This window comes from Falco cherrug, chromosome 1 (assembly GCF_023634085.1).
Source record: "Falco cherrug isolate bFalChe1 chromosome 1, bFalChe1.pri, whole genome shotgun sequence".
NCBI classification, from domain to species: Eukaryota; Metazoa; Chordata; class Aves; order Falconiformes; family Falconidae; genus Falco; species Falco cherrug.
The window spans coordinates 66,567,104-66,586,638 of NC_073697.1; the positions used below are offsets into that span (position 1 = coordinate 66,567,104).

The 19,535-nt window shown below is 46.0% G+C and overlaps 1 protein-coding gene across 2 annotated transcripts in view; it reads right to left on the reverse strand.

Moving 5' to 3' along the window:
- Window positions 1-7,665: 7,665 nt before the first annotated feature.
- The window catches only part of CENPC (centromere protein C), a 33,146-nt gene continuing 21,276 nt past the window's right edge, over window positions 7,666-19,535 (reverse strand). For both annotated transcript variants that reach the window (XM_055704980.1, XM_055704974.1), the window contains one exon: window positions 7,666-7,912. In XM_055704980.1, coding sequence (XP_055560955.1) covers window positions 7,853-7,912 — 60 coding nt within the window. In that variant the 3' untranslated portion in view covers window positions 7,666-7,852. The remainder of the gene's footprint in view (window positions 7,913-19,535) is intronic.

Below are 19,535 nucleotides of genomic sequence, written 5' to 3' on the forward strand. Positions count from 1 at the left end.
AAACTGGCCCATACTACGAGGAGCAGAATTATATTCCCTGGACACAATCAGTCTCCAGAATTAATATGTGCCCTGAGAAAACAGCTGAACGTTCCTCTAATTTAACATATTAAGAAGTATTAAAAGTACTCGCCATTTGTGCATGCAGAAATCATGCAAAAATCATTGCCTCTGTTCAGCGTCTTTTGGGTTTGCAGCTTCTGCCCTTACCCAAGGCTCTTCCACTGCCAGCGCTAAAGTGCAAGTTTCCAGCTCACCTGTTTTACATGAGGGCAAAACAGATGGGCAGAAAAGGACGGTCACTTGTCAAGTGAAATAGCACCTTGGAAGAAAAGCTAGGGAAATACCCCAAGTCCCTGCTCTCACTTGAGCATTTCTGATGTGGCAAAACCCAGATGAGAGAGATGTGCTTGTCTTGAAACTCCACCAAGGAACTTTGGGCTCACATTTTAGACTATGCACCTGTTTTGCTCTGCTTGACTTACAGCAAGGTCACCCTGTAACACCATTCTTCCAGCAAATGAAGAATTACTAATATTGACTTGATTTATAAGAGTGCCTAGAGGCCCTGGTCCCACTGATTCAAATAGTGTAGAAACACCAGAAAAATTACACTTTTTTTTTTTTTTTTTTCCCTTGTCACTTAGAACATAAACACCGTAGAGCAGATATTCTTTTTGTTTGCACAGCACCTTGCACCATAAGGTCATAATCTTTCAGGCATATCTGAATGCACGCAAAGTGGCTGGCTTACCAAGACGCTTCCAATCATTTATCAACAATCCTGGTTAACACAGGAAATCCCAGCTGACTGGAGGCTAGCAAATGTGATGCCCATGTACAGCAAGGGCAGGAAGGAGGATCCAGGGAGCTACAGGCCTGTCAGCCTGGCCTCAGTGCCGGGGAAGGTTATGGAGCAGACCAGCCTGAGTGCCATCATGCAGCACATGCAGGACAACCAGGGGATCAGTCCCAGCCAGCGTGGGGTTATGAAAGGCAGGTCCTGCCTGACAAACCTGATCTCCTTCTATGACAAGATGACCTGCCTAGTGGATGAGGGAAAGGCTGTGATGTTGTCTACCTAGACCTTAGGAAAACCTTCGACACCATCTCCCACAGCATTCTCCTGGAGAAACTGGCTGCTCATGGCTTGGGCAGGGGTACCCTGTGCTGGGTTAAAAGCTGGCTGGATGGCTGAGCCCAAAGGGTGGCAGTAAATGGGGTTACACCCAGCTGGTGGCTGGCCCCAAGTGGTGTTCCCCAGGGCTCAGTACTGGGGCCAGTTCTGTTTAATAACTTTATTGACGATCTGGACAGGAGGATCAAGTGCACCCTCAGCAAGTTTGCAGATCACACCAGCTTAGGGGGAGTGTTGATCTGCTGGATGGCAGGAAGGCTCCACAGAGGGATCTGGTCAGGCTGGACCCATGGGCTGAGGCCATTTGTATGAGGTTCAACCAGGAGAAGTGCCAGGTCCTGCACTTGGGTCACACCAACCCCACACAGCGCTACAGGCTTGGGGCAGAGCGGCTGGAAAGCTGCCCGGGGGAAAAGGACCTGGGGGTGCTGGCTGACAGCCGGCTGAACATGAGCCAGCAGTGTGTGTGTCCAGTGTGCCCAGGTGGCCAAGGAGGCCAACAGCATCCTGGCTTGTATCCAAAACAGGGTGGCTAGCATGTACCCAGCACTGGTGAGGCCGCACCTCAAATCCTGTGTCCAGTTTCAGGCCACTCACTGCAAGAGGGACACTGAGGTGCTGCAGCGTGTCCAGAGAAGGGCAACGAGGCTGGTGAGGGGTCTGGAGCACAAGTCCTATGAAGGGTGGCTGAGGGAACTGGGGTTGTTTAGTCTGGAGAAAAGGAGGCTCAGGGGGGACCTTATTGCTATCTTCAACTCCCTGAAAGGAGGCTGTAGCGAGGTGGGGGTTGGTCTCTTCTCCCAAGTAACAAGTGATAGAACAAGAGGAAATGGCCTCAAGTTGCACCAGGGGAGGTCTACACTGGATCTTAGGAAATTCCCTGAAAGGGTTGCCAAGCACTGGAACAGGCTGCCCAGGGAAGTGGTTGAGTCACCATCCCTGGAGGTGTTTAAAAGATGTGTAAATGCAGCACTTGGTGACTGTCTAGTGGCGGACTTGGCAGTCCTGGGTTAATGGTTGGACTCAATGGTCCTAAAGGTCTTTCCCAACATAAATGATTCTATGATTCTAAAATAGGCACCGAGTATTTAACATTAACATTGATTCCCACCAACACTTTGATATCCATGTATGAGAGAAAGACAAGATGCACAGCAGGAAAGAAGCAAAATTAAACAGGATGTGTGACTGGTAATACACAAAATGGTTCATTTTGCAAAAATAGCTGTAGAGTCTTTTAGACCAAAATCTGATGTGTCAGTCTCGCTTCCTACTTCTTCTTTATTTTATGTTATATACTGCGTGAGTGTTTGTGACACTACTTACACCACAGGGTAAATAAAGCCAAGCCAGATTGCCTCTGCTCCCTTTTTTCCCCATTTTTACCAACTGGTACCTCCCCCGATGGCAGGTCCTGCATGAGTGTAACAGCAGCCCTGCACACGGGCAGCAGCAGCGGCATCAGGTAATGGCCAGGAAGCTGCTGCTGCTGCTCTCAATTCCCTGCTGTGTTACGCCAGTGTTAATGAAGAGCAGTAATAATTAATCAGCTTTTATTCAGTTGACAGTAAGGTATTCAGTATTCACTGAAAGCACTGGCAACTCAGGGTCAATTTCCAGAGGCCCCTGCCCAGCAAACGCTGCAATACGGCAAATACCACATATTCTGGAAGAGCAACTCTATGGTATAAACTTCAAAGCACTCCATCCTGCCGGATCAGGGAATCCTTTGCAGATGGCAGATGAATGAAGCTGGACGAGGACACTTGCCCACACGGGTTACACCCTGTCTCATGTAGCACGTGCCTGGGCTTGACATCACCTACGTACTCAAAGAAATGGTGCAGCAAAGCCCTTCTGCTGCAGGGAGGGGTGGGAGCTGGCAGATGCAGGTAAATCCCCAGAGGGTCGTGGGTACCCTAGCTGAAAAGGTGGCCTCCACACAACTAGAGTTGGCTCAGGCAACCCTCTGAGCTGCAATCCCTCCTCAGTTTTGCTTCCTACCATACAGCATCTCCTGCACAAGGAGAAGCCCAACTCCCTCTAAAGTCACGTTCCCCACAACCCCCGGAGAAATCTCTCAGGTTTGGGAGGACCAGCCAAAGCACAGTGCTGTAACCAGGCCCAGCAGCATGGCAAAAGGGGGAGCTTACACATACATACCACTCACACAAGACCCCTGCCAGGCAGCAAGAAAATCTTAAACAATCTTCCAAGCTAATGCACTGGGCAGCACCTTCATCTTGCTGTAAACATTTCTGGCTTTAACCAACACGTTAGGCAGAGTTATTCCTCACTGATTTGAGGCAGGAAACATGGGGTAGTTCCCAGGCCAACAAGCGTTGTCCCAGACAGCTTCTCCTGTCTGTGACACAGAGCTGGCACCACGATTCCTCGTATCTGAGGACTTTTGCTGTCCCAGCCCTCCTAAAAACTGTGCAACAGAGCAGTGCTACTACCGAGGACTGAGATACGACCTGAGGAGTCAGGAGGCAAAGGCGCTTGGGCAGATTGATGGCAGAGTGTGGACAAGACCCTGCCCCTCAGCTGGAATTGGATGTCACTGGCAAGCACGAAATTTAGGAAGATCCCCAGTAAAATGCAGTAGCTAAAGGCATACCATTTCATGAAACTCTCACAAGACCAAAGCACTGTGGTATTACCCACTGTTTCCATCACCTTTTTGAGGTGGCCTTTATTCCATGGAGGCTGCTACAGAATTAAGAGCTAGGAATTGACAATATGGAAGGAATATGTATGAGCAAATCAAGAGGACAATTCTTCAACTTCTTGAAGGTTTTGGGAAAAATAAACACTGGAAGGAAGACTTAGCAATTGAATTCCACTTCATTAGAGGGAGAATCATTTCTAAAAGAAGAAATAAACATCAAGATGGAAATACAGCAGTTGAGCAACAGGTCTGAAAGGGAAAAAAAGATGGGGCTTTCTGCTGAAAGCCTTGCAACAGCCTTGTCCTACACTTTATTGGCCTCTAGTGGAAAACAGAAGCTATGTCTTGAGACGACGAAACTTTTACAGAGCACAGGGGGAAATACACCACTCCCCTTACAGAGTCTGAAGATGTACCTGACACAGGAAAGCAAGGCATGCAACTGAAAAGGACAATTATTCTGCATTAGCTACATACACAGTCTTGGTATTGCTATCATTCTGGGAAGATACTAAGTATGAGTAATACTAAGTATTAGTTCTTTTCTACATCTGCTCCCATTCAGGTGTGCCTCTTAACTGTTTGCCATAAAAGAAATAAAATTTCACCTACAGAGGCACTAAGTTTGTCTACACTGGGGTTAGAAGCTCCAAGCCATTGTGTGTGCTCCCCTCAGTGTAAACCCTTGTAGTGCTCAGGCCACACCAGTCTGACTATAAAGTAGACTGAAATAACTGGTTCAGTGGCTCTCTTCTGTAAACACGGGCTCTCGAAATGAAAACATAAACCTGTATGAAGCAGACAGTGATTGTGATAGCAGTTCTGCTTAGGTATAGATTTAGTGATTCAAAACCCATGGCTCCAGTTTCCATGGTTATAAACAAGACCACAACTCTCCTCAAGTAATTAAAAATACAAAACATAATCAAAAGAAAGCACTAAGCAGGATGACAGGAACAAAGCTCTGAAAAAGTTAAGTCAATGGAGGGCAGGAGGCTCAGTGCGGAGATAATGGATAAAATAAAAGAGCATGTCGTCAGTTGAACAGAGCACAGCTCTCAAAACCAGCCAGCTAAAAAGCAAACACTGCCCCCAGCAGAACTATGCACATCAACAGCAAGCAGGTACCTCCTGAGCAGAGAAGGGGTGCAGAGTGCCAAAAAAAACCCAAACCAACGAACCCAAACCAAAAAAACACAGTACAAAGATACAAGACAAAGAAGCTCCTTGCTTCTTGAAAGATAATATTTGGTCACTGTACAGATCTTACTGGAACTGCCCTCCTTCTGTGAAGTTAAGATTGAATCTAATTGGCATAGGAATAGCACATGTTCTGATTCTTCCAGGTCAAGGCAGGTAAAAGAAAAAGATGTAAAACCAATCTTCTTGTTTATCAAAATATAGTTCACAATATATGCGGTTACGGCTGTTTCTGTCCAATGCATTGATTTGTTCCACTTAACAAAAAAACTGTGATGGACTGTTCTGGATGAAAGCTGCTCAGAAACACTGCAGGGAAGAAAAGCAGTAACGGTTCCTCATGTCAGCCCATGACCACAAGAGAACACGACCCCACCTGAACAGTCAGGATGAGGAAAGAGTCCCCAGATCCACATCTTGCTCAAGGGATCCTACAAAGCAACCTACGCAGCAGCTGACCAGAACAGAAGAGCGCTCAAGTCACATCAGTTCTGGGCCCTCTGCAAGAAGGCAGCGCCCCTCTCCCCTTCCCCTTTTGCACAGCCCAGGGGCACAAGCAGTGTGGACACGGGCACTTACCCAGGCACGTAGAAGAGGCAGCAAACGCTGAGTGGTGGAGCCAGTCTCCTCTGCTTTAGTTGATGGTAAATACTCTACTGGAATTGAGACAGGGCTTCAAGAACCACGAGCTAGCAGGTCGAAAGCCTGCACTTCAGCAAGGCTCTCACCAGCAAAACGCTAAAAGTGCTGCTTGGCCAAGGTTGATGGGAATGAACGTTGTAAATAGAGCTTACAGAACCTACCAGGAGTGGAAAACCTGTCTTGCTCCCTTCTCCGCAATATTTAAATAACTTGATACACTCTCAGTCATAGCATAGTACATTGTTGTTCGGGAAAATATTTTTTCCTCACATTCTCACCTCCAAAAATTGTTTTGGTTCCAGAACTGTTTCAATACTGATCCAGACTCCCAAGTTTTAAGTGCTGGTGAACTCTACACCATTTAGTTTATAACAAAAACAGTAAGTTCAAACGAGGCAAAGATATTTAAAAAAAACCCAACCAACCAACCAACCCACCACCATCAAAGGGAAACCCAACAACAAACTCAACACTATGCATAGCATACTTGAGTCCAATTTGGATTTTAAAACACTCCTAGGGAGACCTACTTTTACTGCCTTTGAGAAAATGAGTTCATTGCTGTGGAATTAATAATAGATCTATGCAGACTGATATTCCCAGGAGATAAAGGGAAAGGGAAAAATATTAAAAACTGATGCCCCTGGCAAATGAAAAACTAATGGACCACACTTTCCCAAAGGGATGGGAGGTGCTTTCATTTTATTTCACTCTGATGACTACGCAAGACCTGCTGTAATAGGTAACTCTGAGCAAGCACCACCTCCAGCTGAACGGAAACACTTTGAAAATAACATAGAGAACGTGGAGGACAGTGTAAGTCATCACATACCAAACCTGATGTTCACTGAACGATCCCGACACTGCAGCTGAACGTAGCTCTGCTCAGGATTTATCTGAAAACTGAAAGAATTATATACAACATTTCAACCCTGAGTTTCTGTGTAAGTACAGCAAGAACAGCAGAGATTTAAATCGGAACAAAAGCCACTTCAACTAAGAACATTGTTTTTTCAAAGGTGAACCCTATCGGCACCCGAGATTCAACATGGCTGAGTGCCAGGTCCTGCACTTGGGTCACACCAACCCCACACAGCGCTACAGGCTTGGGGCAGAGCGGCTGGAAAGCTGCCCGGGGGAAAAGGACCTGGGGGTGCTGGCTGACAGCCGGCTGAACATGAGCCAGCAGTGTGTGTGTCCAGTGTGCCCAGGTGGCCAAGAAGGCCAACAGCATCCTGGCTTGTATCCAAAACAGGGTGGCCAGTATGTACCCAGCACTGGTGAGGCCGCACCTCAAATCCTGTGTCCAGTTTCAGGCCACTCACTGCAAGAGGGACACTGAGGTGCTGCAGCGTGTCCAGAGAAGGGCAACGAGGCTGGTGAGGGGTCTGGAGCACAAGTCCTATGAAGGGTGGCTGAGGGAACTGGGGTTGTTTAGTCTGGAGAAAAGGAGGCTCAGGGGGGACCTTATTGCTATCTTCAACTCCCTGAAAGGAGGCTGTAGCGAGGTGGGGGTTGGTCTCTTCTCCCAAGTAACAAGTGATAGGACAAGAGGAAATGGCCTCAAGTTGCACCAGGGGAGGTCTACACTGGATCTTAGGAAATTCCCTGAAAGGGTTGCCAAGCACTGGAACAGGCTGCCCAGGGAAGTGGTTGAGTCACCATCCCTGGAGGTGTTTAAAAGATGTGTAAATGCAGCACTTGGTGACTGTCTAGTGGCGGACTTGGCAGTCCTGGGTTAATGGTTGGACTCAATGGTCCTAAAGGTCTTTCCCAACATAAACGATTCCATGAAAATATTTTACCTTCAAACTCCTCTTAAGAGTTTTAATAACTCCAATGGAACAGCTGAAAGATTTCACCGTTGGCGACATCCTTGAAGCCACTCAAGGTAACTCACATTATTTATAAATATTTACAAGTCAAACTCATGCAATTACCTGCATTTACAAAACCAAATGTACTACTAGAAAAATAAATCTTAAATGACTTAGAAATCAAAGAGATCAAAACCGATTTTCATTATTTAATATTTATTGATACAAAAGAAAAAATAATTTGTAACAAACCATGTATTTACCATTTACACTTAAGAAAGATCTTTCAAGATCAATGAACGAATGTACCCCTAAAACTGGGTTGTATTTCCAGCTGGATTGTAGTTACAGTGTTCTCTAGAATTCCTTTGCATTACATGATCTTCAATTTGCAGGCAAAGTTATGCAGAAGAGGTCTCCAACATCACAGTTCCTTCTTTCAGTCTAAATTGTAAAAAGAACAGAAATCAGTTCAAATTAACAGAATTAACAAATTAAAAAAAGGTCTATCTGACTGAGCCATAATATTAGGGAGTTACCAGACAGTAAAGTGGAACAACTGCAAATTGTACTCACAGCAGAAAGGACATTAAAGCATTCACCTATTCCAGTGGCAAATCAATAAAAATATTACTATAATTTCAATTATGCTCAAAAGAGCACATTAGCCTAATTTAATTTAACTAATAGTGGTCTCTAACAAATGTGTTCCTCTGTGCAGTCTGGAGTTGTCAAAGCCACACCTGCTTGTGACATCCACTTGTTCTGCATTTATTTTCTCATGTTATCTCTTAACATGAAATGTATTTTGTGCCGGACCGAGAGGCCTTAGTAGTTAATACGCATGTAAGTTTTATGCTGTTTTTATAAAAGTCTTGTGTGTATTTTATTTCACTTAAGCTCACTTTTAGACAAATGGCCCACAGTCTACGATTTACAGCCCCAAAGGCCACACAAAGGTGTTGACAGTAGGGAAATGTCCAAGAATTAAAACTGTTGCCAACTGAGAGAATGATGTCTGATGCAACTCCCCACATCGATTGACAGCTGAGGACTATTACTCCAGATGTAGAGTTACATGCAAAAAGCAGCCACTTAATTGCCTGGACTACGCAAAATTCCAAATTTTCAAGCTGGTTTAAAGCCTGCATACAGAAAGATGACTGCTGTTAAGGCTGGCAAATTAAAATAAGAGCCCACTATCAAAGCATCCTATACTTAAATGTTTCAGGGTATAACTGCAGAAAATTGTTAGCTATTTCCCCAAAACTGACCAGTGAACTTCTCATCAAACCCAGGTACGTGTCTTCCTTAGAGGGACACCTCAGAGCAAAGACCAGAAGGGGAAAGTTAAAGCTGACAGTTGTATCACAACCGTACACACATTTTGTCTTTTACTACAGAGAAAGGGAAAATAGTGGCTGTTCACCAGCGGCCGAGCCCTCTGGCACACCCCAAACTCTTCAGCTTGGTGTATCATGGCCTGTCATGTGACATGGAAAAGGCCCTCCACTTGAGGCGTATGACCTAAGGGTCCTCCCAACACACCCAACACACGTGAACTAAACTTACAGAACAGCAGCTTCCATAGCATGGGAATCTCCAATTTCACAGAATGGTTGAGGTTGGAAGGGACTCGGGAAGTCCAACCTTCCTGCTCAAGCAAGACCACCTCAAGCCAGTTGCCCTGGATTCAGATAAGTTCTTTCCCCACCTATGAGCTTCTGTGTCCTGATGTCTTCTGTAACTCTTGACCTCTCCACAGCTACCACAGCGATAAGAATGAGGATGCCAAGCGTGTACACAAAACACTAACGTACTTTGCAAATACACACTCCCACCCACGGGCAATAAGTAGGATAGAACCGAGATGGCAAGTTCTGAACTGTGTGGACAGAGCTCTTCCACATGGAAGGATATGTCTAATGAGCTTGGTCAGGTCTCAGCTCTGCCTCTAAGAGAAACATATGAAGGTGATCCTGAAGGGCCACCCAGCTCTTCTAGCTTATTCAGTCCAGGCTCCTCCTCAGACACCACCAAACGTCAAAAACCAGGAAGATTACTTTCTCCTGGCATTTACCAGAAAAGTCAGGCAGCAACAGATGTGAGAGGGCATAATGTGTCCACATCCATATTTGCAGCAATGGGCACACACTGCCGTGCTAGACCTCTGTGCCAAAACCAGCTGGTGCCAAACAGCATTCCCACTGGCAAGAGGAATGAAGATGTAAGAGCAGGTGAATGCCTGGACTAGCCTGCCAACACAAAATCAGGGTATGGCATGGTGCCTAAGTGATGGCAGAGCCATGGCGAGATTGTGCCAAGGCAAAGGAAGGCACCAGCATGCTGAATCAGTCCTACAAGAGAAGCAAAAAGCACAATGCTACGATGCTCTGGGATAAGTCTGACCAGAAAAATGGTGCCGAGATGGACTTTTTTGCCACTGCAGAGCCAGACTTAACAGATGGATGAGGCTCATGGGCAGCCATGCAGGCCTGAAGTGGTCTCAGTTCTGCTTCTGCAGTCCAGAAAATGGCAAGTGACGACGATAAATGTCTTGCCAGTGACACCCTAAGCCAACTTTCTTGGGATTAAAACTACACAGAAGTCCTTCAAAGAACGGAGACCAAAGGAAGCTTTGCATCATTTCTCTGAATGAGAAAATCAGCTTTGTCAGGCCCTGTACAAAGCTTGAAGGAGAAGTAGCAAAGGAACCTTCAGGCATAAGAAGACCTCTGATTCAAATACCTGGATCTGAGTTAGAAAAATGATAGAATGCTTGTAAGTGGCAGAAAGACAGAAAAAAAAGAAACCTTTGGTAAGGGAAATGCATCCAAAAAAGGTAAGCAATTACTTTAGGCAGCAAGACAAAAAATGAAGCAGCAGATTGAAACATGATACAGCAGCTGAGCCGGAATAGTGGCAGGTGAACTCCTCATCCTGCAGCCCGCTCCAAGGGGAGGGAAGGAGAGAAAAAAAAAAAAGAGGAGGGGGAGGGGGCACAGACATGGATGAATGGACACGGATGGACAAAGCACACCTTTGACAGATACTTCAAGGACACAACTGCCAGCTTGCAGGACGCAGTGCATCACACTGGCAGCATGTGCACGTGGAATTTCATGAACACAAGGAAATTATTACCAAAACTTCTATTAATACAAGGAGACGCCTTTGTTGTTTCTGAATTGTCAATTCTGAATAATTCAAAATAGAGATAAGTGCACACACACACAAAAAAAAAAAAAGGCAGACATTGAAACAAATTCTTAGCCCACGCACGTGTCCAATTAATTAAGACAGGTTTTGCACAGCGTCACAGTCCCATGGAAATGAGCAAGGAGGGGCACAGGAGGACTGGGACACGCAATTCAGCTGCAACCCTCAGCATCTCACCAAAGATAAGCTTTACAACCTTAAAAAGTCCTTCAGAAGAGGAGCTAAATTATTTTTAGTAAAACCACTATTACTATTTCAGCAAAGGCTCCGATGCGTGCTACTCTGGCAGAGGTGCTCCGAGGCAGAGGATTGTGCCAATGGACTGGCAGAAGGGATTGGCTGTGAAGTGGCAAAACTGAGAAGCGAGGGCAGAGGGGGAGAGAGGGGGTGCCCCAGCTCCCCCAGAGCGGGGACCACCAAGACCCTGAGAGCGGCAGCGCTGGCTCGGCGTGTGCAGGGCCGAACCCCCACAGGTACAACCGCAGCCCCCAGCAGCGCAAGTGACCAGGAGCCCAGCACGGCCACACGCGCAGGCCGGGCTCCGTCCCCCTGCCAGCCCGAAGAGGCCGGCTCCAGCAGTGGTCATTGTCCCCCCAGAAGGAACCTGGCCATGGTTTCCCCAGGCCAAAAACCGGCACCAGAAGGCACAATGGCACCCAGACAGAGCTCCCACGGAAACATGCAGCTGTTCAGGCTGCAGGGAGTGCCCAGTGTCACTGCTACCGCAGGGCGGCAGAGAAAACATGGCGGTGAGGTGCGGCCTGGTGGGCGATCTGCTCAGCCCGGGGGCAGAGCTGGAAGGGCCAGCAGAAAGGTTAAGGAGTGTCAGGGAGTGTGAGAGGGAGACAGACTGGTGGGGCCGCGCTCTGCCATCGCTGAGACAAATGCACGGCACAGACACATCATGAGAACAGGAGGCTCCCCTGCCTGCTCACCCCCAGGCAGATGGAGGGGCCCTAAGCGACTGGGAGGAATGGGAGGAATGGGAACAGGCCCCTGCTCGGGGCAGCAGGCGAACCACCTCCCCTCCTGAGACACTTCCCCAGCCCAGGCAGGCCTGCTGCCCCTTCCCAGGGGCCCTACGCAGTGCAAGAGGTACGGGGCTCTGGAACCTGAAGGCCCAGAAAATGGTGATGTGGATGAAGGCCCATCCAGGTTGGAGGAGTTGCCTAGGGAGAGTCGGTCAACCCCACACATCCAGACCAGCTCTGCTGGGAACAAATGAAAGGTGGTTGTCACAAGTGACTCCACACTGAGAGGAATGGAGGGCGCAATATGCTGACTGGACCCAGCCCATAGGGAAGCCGGCTGCCTCCCTGGGGCCCGGGTCAGGGATGTTACTAGAAACATCCCTTGTCTGGTGCGGCCTGTGATTGCTGCCCATTGCTGCTCTCCCAAGCGGCCAGTGCTGACATCCAAACGACAAGAAGTCTGAGGGCGACCAGGAGAGACCTCAGGGCCTTGGGGCGACTGGCTGAGGGATCAGGAGCACAGGCAGTGTTTGCTTCTGCAGTGCCAGTTGCGGGGAACGATGGGGCATGTAATCAGAAGATGACGCAGATCAATACCTGGCTCTGGGCCTGGTGTCAACAGCTGAATTTTGGTTTTTTAATCATAGTTCAGTTGACACAGCACGAGGCCTGCTGGCAACAGATGGGTTCACCTGTCTCACAGGGAAAAGGATCTTGGGCCAGGATTTAGCAGGGTTCCTTGAGAGAGCTTTAAACTAGATTCAAAAGGGGAAGGGAATAAACCCAAGCTCACTAGAGATGAGCCTGGGGCAGCATGACAGGGTTGGAAGCAAGATGAATAGCTCAACTGAAATGCACCTGTGCCAATGCCCGAAGCATGGAGCAAACAGGAGGAACTGGAAGCCATCGTGCAGCAGGAAGACTATGTGACATAGCTACCATCACAGAAACACAGCGGGATAACTCATGTGACTGGAGTGCTGCAATGGGTGGCTACAAACCCTTCAGAAGGAACAGGCAAGGAAGGAGAGGCACTGGGCTAGCTCTATATGTGAGGAAGTTTCAACTGCCTAGAGCTGGATGATGGCGAGAGTAGGGTTGAGTGTTTATGGGTGTCATGATTTAATCCCAGCTGGTAATTAAGTCCCACGCAGCCACTCACTCGCTCCCCCCTCACCCAGCGGGGTGGGGAGGAGAATCTGAAAGGAACATGGAACTCAAGGGTTGAGATTAGAGTAGTTTAATAATTGAGATAAAATTAAAAGAACAACAATAATAATAACAGTTATAACAAAAAGGAAGGAGAAGGGGAGAAAAATGAAATCCAAGGGGAAGGGAGAAAAGAAGACGAAGTGACAGACAACACAACTGCTCACCACCAACTGACTGATGCCCGGCCAGTCCCTGAGCAGTGATCCACCCTGCTCCCAAGCATTCTTTACCGAGCATGACATCCCATGGTATGGAACACCCCTTTGGCCAGTTTGGGTCAGCTGTCCTGGCTGAGTCCCCTCCCAATTCCCTGTGCCCCTCCAGCCCGCCCACTGGCAAGGCCTGAGAAACCAAAATGTCCCCGACCCAGTGCAAACATTACCCAGCAACAACCAACATCTCCAGTGTGCTATCAACACTGTTCCTACTAAAATCCAAATCCAGCACTGCACTAGCCACCAAGAAGAAAATTAACTCTATCTCAGCTGAAACCAGGATAATGCTAAGAATCCAGGGGAGGGCCAATAAGGCAGATATCCTGGTGGGAGTGTGTTACAGACCACCCAGCCAGGATGAGGAGGCAGGTGAAACATTCCACAAGCAGTGGGGAGAAGTCTCATGATTGCCAGCCCTTGTTCTCGTGGGGAACCACAGCCTATGGATGCCTGCTGGACACACTACACAGCGGACAGGGATCAGCCCAGGAGGTTCCTGGAGTGTGTTGAAGACACTTCCCAACACAGCTGGTCAGGCAGCCTCCCAGGGGAGATGCCCCTCAGGAGATGCTGTCTACAAACAGGGAGGGAAGGACTGGTGGGTGGGTGATGTGGCGGTCAGAGGATGCCTTGGGCACAGTGATCATGAGATGAGAGAGTTTTTGACTCTCAGAGAAGTAAGGAGGGGGCTCAGCAGAACCACCACCTTGGGCTTCCGGGGGGCAACTCTGGCCCGTTTAGGAGCCTGGTTGACCGTCCCTTGGGAGGCAGCCCTGAAGGGCCGAGGGCACCAGGAAGGCTGCACGTTCTCCAAGGAAGTCTTACAGGCACAGCAGCAGGTCGTCCCCATGTGCAGAAGGATGAGCCGGCGGGGAAGACTGGCCTGGCTGAACAGAGAGCTCTGGCTGGAACTCAGGGGAAGAAGGAGAGTCTGGCACCTTTGGCAGAAGGGGCAGGCAGCTCCGGAGGACTGTAAGGATGTCACAAGCTTATGCAGGGCAAAGATCAGAGGTGAAAGGCCAGCTAGAACCTGGGCTGGTTGCTGCCATAAAAGGTAACGAAAAATGTTTTTACAAATACATTAGAAACAAAAGGAGGGCCAAGGATAACGTGCATCCTTTCCTGGATGCTGGGGGTGGGGGGGGAACATTACCACCAGGAAAAGGCTGAGGTACTTAATGCTTTCTTTGCCTCAGTCTTTAACAGCAAGACCAGCAAGTACCCTCTGGGTACTCAGCCCCCTGAGCTGGAAGGCAGAGACGAGGAGCAGAATGAAATCCCCACAGCCCAGGAGGAAACAGTTAGTGACCTGCCGCTCAAATCCTGTGTTCAGTTTCAGGCCCCTCACTGCAAGAGGGACACTGAGGTGCTGGAGCGTGTCCAGAGAAGGGCAATGAGGCTGGTGAAGGATCTAGAGAACAAGCCCTGTGAGGAGCAGCTGAGGGAATGGAGTTGTTTAGCCTGGAGAAGAGGAAAATGAAAGGGGGATCTTATCTCTCTACAACTCCCTGAAAGGAGGCTGTAGGCAGGTGGGGGTTCGGTCTCTTATCCTAGGTAAAAAGCAATAGGACAGAGGAAACTGCCTCAGGTTATACCAGAGGAGGTTTAGATTGGACCTTAGGAAAAATCTCTTCACAGAAAGGGTTGCCAAGCATTGGAACAGGCTGCCCAGGGAGACGGTGGACTCACCATTCCTGGAAGTGTTTAAAAAACACAGTGATGTGTGTTTAGTGATATGGTTTAGTGTTGGACTTGACAGTCCTGAGTTAACGGTTGGACTTGATCTCAAAGGTCTTTCCCAATCTAAATGTTTCTATGTATAGTTTCCCCCCTCATTTTTTTTTCCATCAGGAAACGCAAGTATTTAATGCAGCATGGATGCAGGATGTAAGCAACGAAGGCCAATTCATGACAAAGGTAATGATTTCTGTGAACTTAAGTGGGGTCAGCAACTGACAAAATGAAGCTATTCTAAATTCTGATAAGATAATTCACACAATGTAATTTGTTTGAAAGGTTAAACAGGATGCTAAGATGGACTTGGTATGCCGCAAAACGAAGCAGCAAATAAAGCAAACATTTAGAGTTACTTTGTCTTTAAAATACAGTGGAGCCTTTTCACTAGCTAAAATACTGTCCAAGTCTGGCAGCTGTGTTGTAATTTATTCCTGCAGCGACCTCTGTGCTTTACCTATGAATTATCTTAAGAGTGCACAGTAAAGCTTAGTTGCTCAACAAGTAAATGTCTGCTTCTACTAATATGAAGAAAATTAGCCATAATAAAAGTGAGAGGGCATTCGCTGGATGCAAAAAGGCCTCTGCAATTATCACTTAATTGTCCTTCATGGGCCAATACTGGGAGTTTCATACTTTCCCCTTAAGGTTGCTCCCTCCTTCAGCACTTTTTCTTAACTGGCTACTTAATGAGTCTTCCTTCCTGGGCTTAACTGTAAATTTGTTTTGATTAATTAGCCTCAGAGCTGACTTGGCACTAACTGAAATATAGGACAAGTGCTTAGTTTCTTCAGCGTACAGGCTACTGCATCCTGGGGGAGCCCCCTCTTTGTCAGCAGTAAAATTTCCACATTCAGATTGTACTTGAAAAAAACTTCTTTGTAATTAACTTCCATTTCTTGTAATTGCCCCCTCTGTATGACAACACAAAAGTGACGATAACAAAAAGAAAGGATAAAATTCAGTAAGTTCAGGCCTCTTCTTCAGTGGATTATACATCGTGTTCATTAACAGAATTCTGCAGTTTTAGATAAGATGACTTAATGCTCTTAAACACAAGTGATCATAGCACTAGTAGAATCTCAAACCACAAGTGCAGGTTACCAGCACAGACAGCTGTGTTCTCACGGCACTGACACCAGTAAGTTTTCCTTTACCAGTCAAGACTCATGTTCTGCTCTTCCAAGCGCTACTGAATTTCATTGAAAACCCTTTGCACAACCTAGACAAGCCAGTCTGCAACACCTTTGGACACCACTATAGCTCTTCATTACATCTACAAATCTCATGTCACTCCTTTCCTCTCCCTCTTTATAGCACATTGATTCCAGAACACACACAGTGTTATCATGCGTCTGCCATCTTAATTCTTATTTCAGCTACTGTTACTGAAAACACAGGAAAAGGCAACTTCAAACACCATGACCATGAAAGAACGTAATAAGCTAAATAATGTGTATTAACAGCTATTGTACCCATCTAATAAATTTCCTAAACAGTTGTCAGGAGTACTGCAATTCTTCACTTTCAAATCTAAAAGTCCTTACCCATCGAGCGGCAAAGTTAAAAATCTTACTCAGGATATGAATATGTTTTTCTGTGAACACTTCCAGATTTGCATCTCAACTGAACAGCGAGAGTGAGAAAGTAAACACTTGTTTCTTTCAGCTCCTTGTTTCAATTATTGCCTGTCTTGTGCTCCAAACAAGAAAAGACTGCAGAAGTGCAAAGTAAATGTGGTTTTGAAACCTTTATTGTGTGCTTTTACTTGGGCACAGGAGTTCAAATGAAGCAAACCAGAACAAGAGCTTTGTGGGTGGGCTGAAGAACTCAGAGCAGCTCTGCATGCACTCCTTTTAATGTATTCATTCCCTATAGATATTTGGCTGTCAAAATCTAAATGAAGCTTTTCCATGCAACCTGAGAAACGTTTGGCTTCAAGACCTCTTCTGACTACATTTGTGAACATTCATGGAGTGACGGAATATTCTGAGGAGGAAACGCAGCAGCTTGGAAAGACTAAGACACTCAGTTACAACAGCTGTCAATACCCCTAATGAGGCATATTCCATACTCTTCAGTTAGATGTATTATCTGCAATCAATCACCACGTGAAGTAAATCCTATATTACAAATGACATCATGCAACAGAGTCTATACATCAGTAGAAATATAAGAAATATTCTTTCATACTGAAATGCCTTTTCAGCTGTTATGAAATCAGGAAACTGCTCTCTAGGTTTATTGTATTCCCCAAATGTTAATTTAAAACCATCTGCAGATAACCAATTTTGCTGTGTACTTGAAAAATAGAAGAAACTGTGTATGTGCCTCAACAGTTTGTTTTATTGGCACTGTGTATTTTTCTGTAATGCTCATACTTGCCTATTTTATGTTTACAAAGTTGTATAAATATGGATATGCACACATACCCGACAGCTTTGCAACCCTTCTTCCGCCATTTTAAACTGCAAAAAAGCTTCGAACAGCTTTCTAACCAAATGAAACTACAAAAAGATTTTAAAAGAACCTAACAAATAGCAGTCAGTTAATATCCTTAAAAGAAGCCTCTAGTTGTTACCGCAATACCTACCATAGAACACATGTACCTACTAACATGAAGCTGATGAAATATGTAACTCTTCATTTTGTTTCCAGCTCTCTCAATTACTGTTGACAGGAACCATGAGTTCATATACTAAACCAGTGGTATCCTCCAGGAACAGCGTGTGTACCGCACAGGCAACAGCAAAGGCTGTATCTCTTTCAGGACAACAATCCCAGCTTCACACCACAGCAGGTAATACCGGCCAGCCAGCTTTGGCCTAGCTTAGCACAAAACTGGCTCAGATCTCTATTACTATTAAGAGGTGATAATGCTCTGTACTCTACAAAGTAAAAAGCTGTATCATCTCAGCTGAATGTATAAGTCATCATAGTCTATGAAATAATTTAAAAGGTGTTTTAAAAGCTACAACAGGCAAATAACATTATAGAAACTCTAGGAACATACGTTTAAGCTACAGACCACAACATGCTCTGTGCAGACTATTACTGTAACATTCTTCCAAGTCTAAATAACTTTGCCACTTATCTATTTGAAATCACCACAGTAGTCAGTGGAAGTTAGATTACTCAACAGAGCAGAAAATATGTTGATAAAAAAAAGAATCATATTAATGCAGGGAGAAGAATGTTATCTTCTCGTCTTTCAGAGGCGGCTTTGTCTTTCTTTGCAATATCTCATTTGGTAACAGAAAAAATTAAGACCACCAAAGGTTACCCAAGACTACTAGTAGCCTGATGTACACAAAAATGTAGTAAGTGGAAGCCAAAGCAAGACCAGGTAGAGCTGAAATACCAGATGCTTCTTCTGACTAATGACCAATTCTCGTTTGCCACACTGCAAAACTCTGCACCCACAGCAGTCATGGAACTCAGAATATTCTCCTGCACCTCCTTCCACTATATTCAGGCTAATGACATGGAAGCAAGTTTTTTTTATAAGTGTCGAGCTGAAGAAAAACAATTTAAAATGCAGTCCAGGCAAACAGTGACCAACCTAGCTCAACTCAACTCCTGCTGTGGACTGAAGTTTTAAAACAACTTTGAGCAAGTAGGTGCAGCTAGTACAATGTACTTGCTAACAGAATGAACTCAGCAAGGTTCAGTGCCAAGTCATAATGTTAATGGCAACTGATTTAAATCTCCTTGCAACAGAATTCAACTGATGTTATCTCCATCTGTAACACATACTTTTGTTCCTCGCTTTCAAAAATCAACCACCACTGAACCTAGATGCCAGCCAAGGACAAAGATACGTGCCTGAAGCCCCGTCTAGTGACTAATAGTGGAACTGCTGCTTAACTAAAGCAACATCCTAGGTACATCACCATGCTTGGCACAATTGATTTTGCTACTAAAAAAAAATACCCCAAAAAATAAAACATTTTGAGACAATAGTCCAAATACAAAATGTTCTCTGCAAACTACACAGGACATTTCTCCCAAGAAACTGATTAGCCAAGAAGTAACAAAACCATCCAGCCTAAAAAAAATTTACAAACTTTACCAAACTCACCCTATTCTGTTGACGCTCCCTGCCACAGAATTAGGAAAACACAAATATGCATTCACGGCATGCTGACCTCAAACCTACACTTGAACATCTGCCACTTTCCAGCCTGTGTCAGGAAAAGGTCTGCACACGTTACTTCTGCTTGAGAAAACATCCTGAAGGACGTATTTCTCATCATTTACTCATGACCCAAAAGAAAATCCTCTCAAAACCTTGCTGTCAAGTTGCAGTATAGAGCAGAGGTGGAAGAGAGATCAGTGGCCTGACACAACAAGGGCAATGTATCACTCATGTGAGTCACCAAACTGGATCACATGGCTGGAAAGCAGCAAGCTCCATCACAACCTATATTCACACTTTCCTTAACAGCCATGAGCTCCGTAGTCCATACAAGTTCAACAACCCCTTATCCCTTTGCTACCCAATCTGCAGACACGTAATGCAGAAGAAAATTTGCAGGGTATCTTTCTTCTGAACTCCCAGGCCTTTAACAACTGAAAGGTGGTCTTGTTCTGACTTTCAGCTGGAACCTATGAGCTGTTAAACTCAGAGACCACCACATCCACGCCCTGACCACCGGGCGACACACTTGGGTGAAGAGCAGAGGATCTTCGGTCTAATGCTAGCCCTTTACTGTT